Raw genomic sequence first — 12326 nt, 5'->3', positions numbered from 1 at the left:
AAAGGAGTGGGTGATAAAAGAGGTCAGGAGAATGGTGCACTTAGGTGGAACGGGGCTGCGGGCTGCGCAGGGGTCAGAAGAGGACCCGTAGGATCCAGCGAAGCAAGAGCCCCATTCACCACGCCGCGGGCGCTGGGCAGGCGTAACCTCCAACGAGGCAGCGCTCGGGAAGCGGTGAGGGGCACCGACGCCCCGCGCCTGCTCCCGCCCGGCTCCGCCCACCCATAGCCACGCCCCTGGACCCACCCCTGCACGATCTCGCCCCGCCCTCCCCCTAGCCCCGCCTCCAAGGCCCGGAAGCGAAAGCAGCTCCGCCTCTTCCGGGTGGGGTCACGGCCCGGCGGCGCGAAAGGCGGCAACCCGTGTGCGGGTTTCTCAGAGGGTCGGGGCAACCCCTTACCGGGCGCTATGTCCCGGAACCTGCGCACCGTGCTCATCTTCGGCGGCTTCATCTCCCTGATCGGCGCCGCCTTCTACCCTATCTACTTCCGGCCCCTCATGCGGCTGGAGGAGTACCGTGAGTGACCTGTGACCCCGCGCGGTGGCCTGGTCTCATTAACACCCCTCCCCTCCGACCCACACCTGCTCGTGGGGCCCTGGAAGGAGCTTGGCTCGGGAATCAGGCAGTCCCGGGTTCGAGTCCTGCTGTGTGCGCTTTGGGACCGTGGACAAGTGTGACTCAGTCCCTCGTACTCTGAGCATCCGCATCTGTAAATTGCTGTTTGTAATCAGTAAAATAAGACCGTTCAGTCTCCATTGAGACTCCCAGGTGGTAACGAAAGCAGTCGGCACATAGTAAGTTGACACTAAATACTAGTTCATGCTCACGGGTAACATTCTCGGAACGCTGACTGTGTCAGGTTAGGCATAACATTGGATCTTTTAATATCCACAACCTCGCTTTGAGGTAGGTATTTTAATGCCCGTTTCACAGGATGGAAAACTGAGGCTCAGAGAGGTTGAGTAAGAGGCCCAAGGTCACAGAGCTAGTAAGTTGGAAGGCGAATATTCCAGCCCTGCCCGGTGTCTGCAGGGCTTCTCCCACACTGGAAGCTGGGAATGGTGGTATTGGAGGGAGGCAGATGGAGCCCTAATCTTCCTGAGCCTGAAGGTGTTTTTATTGCGCTCCATTTCCACTCCCAGAGACAGCTTGAAGCGGAAATGTTTCAGACCTAAACTGGTATCCTGGGTTTTTGAGTTTTCCTCAGGTCTTTTTTCAGCTTCTTCTGTCTTCCTTCACTTTAAGCGGGTTGCTCACATGACAATGGTGAATATCCTGGGAGTAATTTTCCTCCTTAATCATTCAGGTTCTATCATTCTTAAAAGCCAAACTCTCCTTCCTGGAGACCTATACCTCAGCAAGGATTAGCACTTTGATACATCTGAAACCATCTGTCAGAGAGAAAATATTAGGCATTAGAGGCTCATTTTGTTCTCCAGGAAACCTGAATCATCTTGAAGATGGAAGAGGGCCAGCCCTGACCCCTGGAGAATATTAGCAGAGGCTGAAAGCCTGGCGATTTGAAGGCAAAAGCTCTGTGTAAACGCTTTGCCCGTTACAAATGCTACAACATTTGGTTTCTGGAGGCAGAGCCTTTTAAGTACACACTCCCATTTCCTGGTAGCTTCTTTCATCGCCCAGCATTGAAATGGCCCTGTGCATTCTGCCTTCCAGCCGATGTCCAGGCACCACATGTGGGGTAGACAGAGGGTGGGGTGAAGCCCCACATAATCTGGTTCCATCATCCTGCCTGGATCCATGCCCCAGGCTGTCTTCTTAAGGCATCTAGAATTGAACTTGGGACAAGGGGCTATGCTTTGGGTCCCGCTGGGAAAATTTCCATTATGAAGACTAAAGCAATGACTCTCTGCTGGGGGCGATTTTGTCCCCCAGGGCATGTTTGGTTCCATCTGGAGACTTTTTTTCTCATCACAACTGAGGGTGGAGTGGGGTGATGTGAGGGTGCTACTGGCATCTAGTGGATAGAGGCCAGGGATGCTGCTAGGCGTCCGCAGTGCACAGGACAGTCCCCACAACAGAATCACCCGGCCCAGGATGTTCCTGGGCGGAGACATGCTCGTCCATCCAATGGTGAAGGTGTGGACTTGTGCCCTGTACCCCAAGCACTTTATATATATTAACCCGCGTAGTTTTCACAACCATCTTTGTAGCTGCTGTGTGATTATCACCCCCATTTTATATGTGGACAGACTGAGGTATGGAACAATTAAGTGACTGTGTGAGGACCCACAGCCAATGAGTCAGATCTGGGATTTCAACCAGTGTGCTCAGTCACTTCTTCATCCAACAATGGAGTTTATAGGGCTCAATTTATAAGTTTGGGGGTACATTAAATGAGATAATAGGTATAGAAACACCTAGTATGGCTTATATTAGGCATCCCACAAAAATGTTTTAAAAATAAGGAGCCATAAGACAGGGATGTGAGACAACGAGATGTAAGCAGGGCTGTCAGACCTGGCAGTAAACGGGTCCTGGCAGGTGAGGTACTGGTGACCAGGTCATGGATGAAGCTGCAGTTTGTTTCAGTGCTTGAACCAGTATCTCTGTAGCTTCTTTTGCATTTTTTATAACTCGGATTTTAGCAATGACTGTGTACCTGGTACTGTGTTATGTGCCAGGTGTACATAACCAGACAAGATGGTAAGAGCATTCGGTCCATCTCACTGTCCCCACTGTCCTCCAACCCACTTCCCTCACCCGCTCTTTGGACTCTGAGCTGGTCTCCCTGCTTCTGCCAGGCCCCAGCTACTAACTCATTCTCTACTCAGTGGCCACAGTAGTCTTTTTGGTGGTTCTTTTGTTGCTGATTTCTACCTTATTTGCATTTGTGGCTAAAGAATGAGGACTGTATGTTTTTGATTCTTTGATATTGGTCAGGATTTGCTTTGTGGCTTAGTACAGGTCAGTTTTGGAAATGTTCCTTCTGTGCTTGCGGTGAGTATTTGTCATCGTTGGGTACAGAGTTCTGCATATGTTGATTCCAGACCAAACTTCTTAATTCTGTTACTTAGGTATATTTAGGCCATATTATTAGGTGCACACAATAGAGAATATTCTGGAGATTTTTTTTTTTTTTTTGCAATTATCATTATATGAAGGGTCCCCTTTGTCCCTGCTATTCCTCCCCAGTTCTATTTTATCAATATTAGAGTTAACATCATTGTTTTGGTTAGTATTTTCCTCTTATTAGTTAGTATTTATCCTCTTAGATTTGGCGCCTGTCTTTATTTGTTTATTTAAAGATTTATTTATTTGAGAGAGAGTGAGAAAGAGCGGGGGAGAGACAGAGGGAGAGGGAGGCAAGCAGACTTCCCACAGAATGGGGGCCCAATACCGGACTGTGTCTCACAACCTTCAGATCATGACCTGAGTCAAAACGAACAGTCAGACACTTAACTGACTGAGCCACCCAGGGGCCCCTTGGCATCTGTCTTCAAATCTCATAACCGACCTAAACTGGATTTTTTTAACCCAGTCTGATAATTTCTCCTAACTGTTGGATTGAGTTCATTTTCATATGTGTTTTCTGATATATTTATTTGCCCCATCTTACCTTGTGTTTTCTATTTGTCTATTTCTATAACTTTTTTTTTATCTTTTTCTGCAACTTCAAGCTTTTTCTCCTCTATTCTTTTGAAAGTTCTACATTGTATTTGTATTCTTTCCTGATTACTGTTTCAAGTTAATCAGTATCTTTATCCTCCTAGGAAATATACAAAGACCTGGGGAGAACGCCTTGGTCCTTGTACCACATGCGCTACTGAGTGTTTATTCCTCCCCGGTCACCTAGTACCGGCAGGGTTTGTGCACTCACTGATGGTTTCTCTTTGCCTGCATTCTTTACTCACCAGGCTCTACATCTCACTCCTTTCCACTGTCTGTTTTCTTCATTCTGAGGTGCATCTGATAATATTTCTTTCAGGAGCGTTTGTCACTGGCAAAAGTCATCCTTGTTTGTCAGAAAAATGTCTAGAACCTCCAGTTTTCCCCACGGCTGTTGAGAAAGTCTGTTGTCATGCCATTTGTTCTTTGAATTTGATCCTCTTGCTTGCTTGATTAAAATTCTTCCACAGCCCTCTGCTGTCCCCAGCGTCTAACCCGTGGAGGCTTATGGAAGTATTTTAATCGGGAGAGTGAGACGATCAGATCCACTCTCACTTGGAGTCAACAAAATTTCCAAATAGAGGAAGGTTGTACTTGCTATGGTCACAGGAGAGTTGGCAGAGGTAACTGTAGCCCAAACCAGTGGTGATTATAGGACTGGGGAGAAGTACTGAATTGCAGAGTTGTATTTAAAAAGTAAACTCCACAGGGGAAGGGAGGAGACGAAGGAGAATGACAGTTTCCAGGCTCCAGCAGTAGAGTAGATGATGGCACTGGTCATTAACTAGGAAACACAAGAAGGAATTGGTTTTGGGAGTGAGGAGGATGAGCAAGTTCAGAGGAAAGAGAGCCATCGAAGGAGATGGATGGAGAAGGAGCAGCCAGGGCAAGAGGGTTAAAACCAGAAGAAGCTGCAGTCACAAGCCCCATGAAAACAACTCTTGATGAAGAGGGTTATGGTCAGCAGGATTGGGCTTCTTGGAGACAGATAAGAAATATTCAGTTGATTTATGAAAAAGAAGGTGAAGGTCAAAGTTAGCTTGTAACGAATACATTCAGTGGTTTGGTGGTGGGCAGAGAGCAGGCTGCTCTGCGCAGTTAGCTACTTAAAGGTGTTTGTATGGAGAGGAGAATGATAAGAGTGTATTTGCAGCAGGTCAGAGGGCCTAGGGAGAGTTGTGTTTTAGGGAGACATGGGGCAGCCAAGAAGGCTCTGAACAAAGAAGGATGAAGATAATCCATAGAGTGACAGGTGGTAGGGGATCTTGAGATCAGGAGGCAGAAAGCCTTGGACTGAAGGCAGGACACCTCTTCCACTAGCTCAGGAGGAAGAGCAGGTCCAGATGCAGCTAAATAAGGTTTGATGTTGGGAATTTGTGGGCACTTCCGCGTGATGACTTCCATTCTCATAACACAGGAAGCTTGGTCATCTGTGAGTGTGAGAGGCCCAAGAGAGGCCTCTTGGAAGGAAGACAGTGTTCTCTTCTTGAAACACCCTGAGCTGCTTTGACCACCCCCCCTGCCAGACATCTTGCCTTTGCTCTTGTGCTCCTGCCTTTCAGCCACTTCTTAGCGTCTCTTGTTGGGTCTTCCTCTCCCAGCTATCCTTCATACATTTGTATTCCCCAGGACTCTGGGCAGACCAGGGAGAAGGCCACAGTGCTTGGAAGTGCAGGACAAGGTAGGCCAGACATCCGGTCCTGGAGAAGTAGGGCCTCTGGCTGGCAAGGGAGGAACCCACGTTCCCATGTTGGGCCCGAGGGTCAGGTCAGCACCGACCCTTGACCAGAGCCAGTCTGACTAATGCTGGTGAGCCGGGACACGGGCCATGCCGGGGACATCTTGAGGCAGCAGGGAAGTAGGGGAAGGCTGCTTAGATAATATAAAATGAGGGCGATCTTCTATGCCGTAAAAGCAGGCAAGCTGCTCTGACAAGACTGCCTTACTAGATTTCATGTTGACATTCAGTGTGATCTTCAGCTCCTGCGCTGACTCAGCCAGACCTTCCTAAGTGTTACAGGGATGACAAGGTCAGTTCTGCACATGACACTTGAGTCCAAAATGAGCCCTGGGGAGATCGTGTTGGCACTGGTGGTCAGCAAGCCTAAACCGGAAGTATGGGGACAGTTCTGCTGTGCTCCTGGAAGGAATCCCACGTGATGTTTTTTAGCTTTCATCCTGCTGGCATGGCATGGCTTGTTGGAAGAGCCCCCATTTCAGGGAGAGTACAGCTGCTGTAGCTCAGAGCCTAATCTGGCTTTGTGTCCTAGAACTAGACTGTGATCCTGAATATGGCCTTTTAAAAATAACGTGTATTTTCTACCAGCCTGTGAGATGAGACAGAATAGGATCGCTTTCGGTGATCCTGTTCATTTTTAACTTTAAGTAGATGCACAGAAGCATAAAATCCTGAGTTTTGCCAGAAAACCCATGCTCCTTCAATCCCCTCGCTTAGGTGACTTGTCCAAAGTCACTGAGCACATTAACTGCTGGGTGGACACTAGCGCCTGACTCCCCAACCTTGTCTGTTGCTTAATGATGCCCCGTTTTTCATGCCTTGAAGACAGCAGAGTGTGTACTAGCAGAGGGAAAGGCTGCACGGGATCTCGGGATTGCCACGAGGGGACCTCAGTCCTTCTCCCACATGGCCGCCTTACTGCTGCACCTTCTGCCCCAGCTGGAAGTCTGTTGTACAGAGTCGGAACAGGGTTGTGAGAAATCGCTTGACCTGGGAATACTTCTTACCTCGGAAGGGCATTTTCCCTATGCCATGCCAGGTGCTGGAATGTGCTTTTTATTTATTTCACTGGGGAGTCCAGGGTAGTATAGGGACAGACTAAAGTCTTCTTTTCTAACCGGCATTACAGAGCTCCCTGGATTTAACCAGACTCTCTGATGAGGAAGCCAAAGTGTTTCTAGTGTTGGGAGGAGTGCCTCCATTGGCCCTTTGGTCCCCCTCAGCCACTGGTTCACACTTGCCACCATGGCTCTTGGGTCCCTTCTGCTGCTGGTCCTGGTTGACCCCATCCGTAGGCAGACGGAGGACATGTCTAGGTAATAGCAGCAGAATGGGAACACTGAACAAGTAATTTTTAATTTTTTTATTTACTGTTTAAAAATAGGTCCTTTGAAGTAGTCAAAGTTACGTGAAGTACGAAAGGTAATCACAGAACAGTCACAAGGAAGTGTAAGGACTTCCTAAAAACTTGTTTTGCAGTTGTGTATTTCAGTTTTTGTTTTTGTTTTTTTTAAAGATTTTATGTATTTATTTGACAGAAAGAAATCACAAGTAGATGGAGAGGCAGGCAGAGAGAGAGAGAGGGAAGCAGGCTCCCTGCTGAGCAGAGAGCCCGACGCGGGACTCGATCCCAGGACCCTGAGATCATGACCCGAGCCGAAGGCAGCGGCTTAACCCACTGAGCCACCCAGGCGCCCCTGTGTATTTCAGTTATTAAAAAAAAAAAAATCCAAACCAGCAGAAAAAGACCTAAGAATAGTACGATAAATCCTTGCTTATTTGTCACCTAGATTTATCAACGCACATTTTGACGCATTTGCTTCCCCCAAAATGCTGTGTTACAGATTTGTACATACCTGCATACATACACATATACCTACATAATTACTTATACATATAATTACTCTTATTTTGCTGAACCATTTGAGAGTAAGTTCAGGACTCTGTGAGCTTTCCTTCCCAAATGCTGCAGCCTGGATTTCCTAGGAACAAGGGCATTCTCTTACATAACCACAATGCAGTTAACCAAGCCAGGAAATTTAATATTGACACAATGCTATTATCTCATATATAGTCCATACTCAAATGTTGCCATTTGTCTAATTACTTCAAGTTTCAAGCTGCTTTTATTTTTAAAAAGCTGCTTTTATTTTTAACTGTCTGTGACCAAAAGGAGACAGCGGGGAGAGATCCTGAGGCCATTGTCTCACTGGGCAGGGTGCCGGGGTCCTGACCTTCTGCACCTGCTTTTGGTTTCTAGATGCCGTTCCTGCACTAAAGCCTCAAGCCCTCGCACTCAGGTAGTCAGCTGTCAGCGGGCGCTGGGGAACAGTGTCTTCCTTTGCTTCGAGGTTGTGGATGTGAAAGTAACAAGTCACACAGTAGAGCTGTTAGACAGTACAGACATTTAATATCAAGATACGTTTTCATTTCCAGAGACTTCAAAATTATTAGGTGAATTAGGTCACTTCAGTTGGAGAATCAGCCCGCCCACACGCATTATTAGTTTTAATAATCATAACACTTTGGCCCTCTGGTTAGAGATAACCATCCTCAATTAAAACTACAAATCACACCACTGCCTTAGCACCAGGGGGCAGAGTTGGGCTTGCTGAGACACTGGAGTGGGGCCTTTTCGAACGGGCATCAGGAAACTCCAGGCCCATTATTGCCTGTTTGCGTCTTAATCATTTCACTCCTGATAGAAACATGCTCACTACTGAAAAGTCAGTAATTAGCTTATTCTGACTTGTTCACATAGTTAAACCTCTGACTTCAGCATTGCCCTTTTCCTGAGGTTTCTAGACACTTGCTGTTTCTTTAATGATAACAAAATAAAAACTTACTGTCAATTTCAACAAGACATACTGCTAAATCCAGAGGGACTAGTTTGTTTTCCTTTTAGCATATTCCGCATTCACAAATTATAAAGTGCCTTTGTGTCATATCATGAATTTATATAAGACTGCTTTGGCTTTAGAATATTTATAAAACATTAATGGATTAAAGAACCAGGGAATGTAGATAGGATGCTAATACCGGTTATCACTTGATAGGAACTAGTTCAGCAAATCGGTTTAAATTGGCTGTCCAAGCCAAAAAAAAGGAGGTGGTTGCATAAGGACAAGGATTATAAAGAGATTATGGTCTATTTTAAATAAATCCTTAGCCTCTCTTGAACCTCATTAGCAATTAGCAAGAAAGTGTGAAGACAGGGATTCCTTTCTCTTCACTTGGTTTTCTGTTGCATTGTAAGAGGTTAGGATACAATTAGACATTCTGTCCTTGCTATCAAAAGTCAACTTCCTTTGGTGTTTGGCAGTCTGCCAGTGTCTTCCCAGTACCCGCCTCTTGGAGAATGTGTTCAATACACCGGCTGTCTGATTTTTCTTAGATCTGTGGGTAGAAAGCTTTCTGGCAATTTATTATTTTAAAAACTCACCTCTTCCAGGGGTACCTGGCTGGCTTAGTTGGTTAAGTGTCTCATTCTTGATTTTTGGCTCAGGTCTTGGTCTCAGGGTCGTGGGATGGAGCCTCACGTTGGGCTCCGCACTCAGCCCAGAGTCAGTCTGTCCTTCTCCCTCTGCTTCTCACCCCACTGGCGTGTGCGCATGCTCTCTCTAAAATAAATACATGCAATCTTTAAAAATAAAAAAAAAATTCACCTCTTCCAAAATGTTGGCAAATGGACCTTTTAGGCATGAAAAGCTTATCTATTTTTGTTCCTGGCACCATAGATGGCAGTGTAGTCTTTCACCGGTTGGCATTTTCTAAGAGCATATCTGAGACACATCCGTACTTTGAGACCTTACATGTTGACAGTACAGGAGGGCTCAATCCTTTAGGAGTTTAATGTCTTAGGAAATGAGATCATCTTTTGTGTTGGAGTTATTTTAGAAAATCCGACACCCGAGAGCTCCATTATCCACTCTAGATGGAAGAAGCTTTTTGGCATAGCTTGTCCTGAGGGTCTTGGTTATCACTTACCTGCTACTTTCAGAAAGGCCCAGGGAAACCATCGAGCCATTGTCTGTAATGGGCTTCATTATGCTGTGTCTTCCCTCTGTCTGTCTTAGAATTAGATATCAAGATGCACATAATCCTTATTGACCAGTGTTTTATTTGCCAAAGCAAAACTTAGCATTGATAAAACTATCAGGTAGGTCACTTAGGATTGACTTTCTGTCACATCACTGGAGAAGCGAGTTCAATGAATATTCGATTTGGCAAATCCCTGTTCCTTGTACCTTTATGCTTCTTGTAACTTTATGAGAATCCAGAGACCAGAATAAAGGAAACAGCCTAATATTAAATAAGAGCTAAATGTGGATTTCAAGAAACAGTGTCAGCCTGATTAAGACAAAGGTCTGATTACAACATTTAATTATTATAATTTAGTAGTAAACATCTTTTGGCTCCAACTCTTTCCCCTAAAAAGTCACCATTTGTTTGTCAAGATACATAAAATAATAAGTCTTTGTTTTCACAGACCTATGGTTTATTCTAAACCACTTAGAAAGATGTGTCAGAATGCTTGAAGCCCACAGACATAAAATGCCCAATTTCTCTTGGCCCTTGCCTGTTGGACATCTCCAAAGAGATGGGCTGAGCTGCTGTAGCTGGAACACGCTTACTAATTGGCACAGCACCTGCAATCAATTAGGGAAGCTTCAATTATCCAAACCAAAGCCACCCACCCAAAGATTAATTTTCTGCTCTATTTCCTATCAAAAACATAGCATATTTAGCTCTGGGTCTGGTCCTTCAGCGGAGCACATTTGAGACATAGAAACTACATCGTTTTCTTGTTAATTGTGCTTGTTCCTTCAATTCAGCAGCCTTCTCCCATAATATCACGCCCACCAGCTCTTTCAAAATTGTTCTTTTTCTGTTGTTTTGTTGCCTTTCCAAAATGCTGAGATCACCGAGAAAAGATGTTAGTCAAGAGCTTTCTTTTGAAGTACGGCTTTCTTTGCTCTTATTGAAAATACCCAGTCTTTCTGCTCTGTAGGATCTGACGTCCATAACCTAAACGCTTTTGAGTATTTGCGTCTTGTGTATATTGTTTCTGAATTGTCCCATGTCATTGTCCCACATAAATAGAAAGATTTCCACCACCATGGCCCACCCCCCACCTTTGTAAAAGCAGTTTTTCTATTGTGTTTTTCAGAGAAGGAGCAAGCCATAAATCGAGCCGGTATTATTCAAGAAAATGTGCAGCCGCCAGGTAAACTTAGAAATCAAAACAGAATCGCATCTGTGCCATTGTGTGTGTGTGGGGGGGGGTGTTTGCCCTGGGTGGAAGAAACCTTTTGAGTGCAGAGGCTGGCGTGTGGTTGTGCCTTTCATTGCACAGAAGTTGCTGTTTTATAGGAGCCACCCCAAGACTTATTTTTAACAGTTCACCCCGAAATATGTTTTGCGAGTTGGCATATTTCCTCTTGTGCATTTGATAAATGGGCATAAAAATGTGACAAGTGTGCGATCGAATATCAAGGGTGAATGGCTTTCCTGTAGATCGACAGACCAAGTACCTAATTAAACCCTGCCCTCGCGGGAATAAAGGCTGTTTACTTGAGAGCTATTTTAATTGAGGCAGGATTCTGCTTTATTCCAGAAGCTCTAAAGTTCTCTTTGTGGCTGAAATGGTTAGTTACTTTCAGATGATCCCAGTTGGGTGAGAAGGAGAGGTTTCCAGTTTATTAACCAAAACTCTTATAATCGGTGGCAACTTTTTTTTTTTTTCTTTAAATGATTATTTATGTTTTGACTAGGCCAGATACATAGCTTCCTGTTGTGGGGCAATTTGTGAGCCATTTAAGTCTCACGGCGGCCACGGCTGCTCAGCCGTAGCATCCCAGGCTTCCGGCAGCTTGCCCGCACTGTCTCAAACTACATGGAAATTGCACAACTCAATTCTGTTGTCATTTTGCTTGTTTGCAGTTGAGGGAAGTGGTAGGAAGTTTAAAAGCGAATCCTGTTTTGATTCATGTTTCTTTCTATAGGGTTAAAAGTGTGGTCTGATCCATTTGGCAGGAAATGAGAAGGCTATCACCACCTCGATTATGAAAGACATCTTCATGCTTTCCATTCTGCCGCAAGTACAATAAATTGCCTCACTGCAGAAGGATGGCTGGAGAAGAAACTCTATGAAGCTGGAAATAAGAGTACTGTGCACAAGGATTAATATTTCCCTTCTTAAGTATCAAAAGAACCCTGGAGCAAATCACACCATTAGGGAGGTTTTCATGATTCGATTTACTTTCTAAAAATGAAGCTCTCTCACCCAGCTGTGGTTGGAGGAGATCTACTTATTATTCAGTCTCTACTGCTTTCCCAGCCAAGCTGTGATGTGAATGCAAGCAGCCAGTAGACCTGGGAAGATCCTAGTCTGTCTTGCCATCCTCCAAATAGGAAATTTCAGTGAAAAGCCAGCGTGCTGAGCAGCCTCATGGGGCTCTTTGGAAACATTAAAGTTGATAAAACTCTGAGGACAAGGTGCATTGTACTCTTTAAGAATAACCAGTTCAGCTTAGCCGTCTTGTTGGCGCATATTGGAAAATAAATAAATATGAAACAAGTTCAACCCAGTGACTGTGCATGCATAGTAGAAATCAGTGTTGAGTTAACGGAAATGAAAATATGTATATTAAAAGGATCTATTTTTAATTCACAGTGGTGTTTTTTTATTTAAATCCTATATAAACTCATTAAATCGCACTAAGAAGCACTGTTTGACTAGATTCTATTCGATAAGATATTCGACTGTGTGGTGTTTCTCAGTTTGTGTTCAAGTAAACATTTTAAAGGTAAATAACAAATTTGTTGAGACAGATACTTACTGGTTGCCGTGCTCTACCAGCGTTCTCACAAGCCGCTGCAGAAATGAGCGTGAGAATTCTTTCTTTCTCTCTCTCTCTTTCTCTCTGGTGCTTTGTCTGGCCCCTTACTAGATTATAT

At 45.0% G+C, this 12326-nt stretch overlaps 1 protein-coding gene across 2 annotated transcripts; it reads left to right on the top strand.

Moving 5' to 3' along the window:
- Positions 1-317: 317 nt before the first annotated feature.
- On the top strand, positions 318-12096 carry SMIM20 (small integral membrane protein 20). Of its 2 annotated transcripts, none has more exons than XM_044225839.1 (3): positions 318-517; positions 10537-10593; positions 11403-12096. In XM_044225839.1, exons 1-3 carry the CDS (start codon positions 409-411, stop codon positions 11474-11476), a joined length of 240 nt encoding a protein of 79 aa, XP_044081774.1. In that variant the 5' UTR covers positions 318-408; the 3' UTR covers positions 11477-12096. The 2 variants fall into 2 exon arrangements, with proteins under 2 accessions (XP_044081774.1, XP_044081775.1); XM_044225840.1 differs by having other exon boundaries at positions 11372-11495.
- The last annotated feature ends 230 nt before the right edge of the window (positions 12097-12326 follow it).

This window comes from Neovison vison, chromosome 11, assembly GCF_020171115.1.
Source record: "Neovison vison isolate M4711 chromosome 11, ASM_NN_V1, whole genome shotgun sequence".
In the NCBI taxonomy this organism is placed as follows: Eukaryota; Metazoa; Chordata; class Mammalia; order Carnivora; family Mustelidae; genus Neogale; species Neogale vison.
This window is presented reverse-complemented; position numbering and strand designations above follow the sequence as displayed.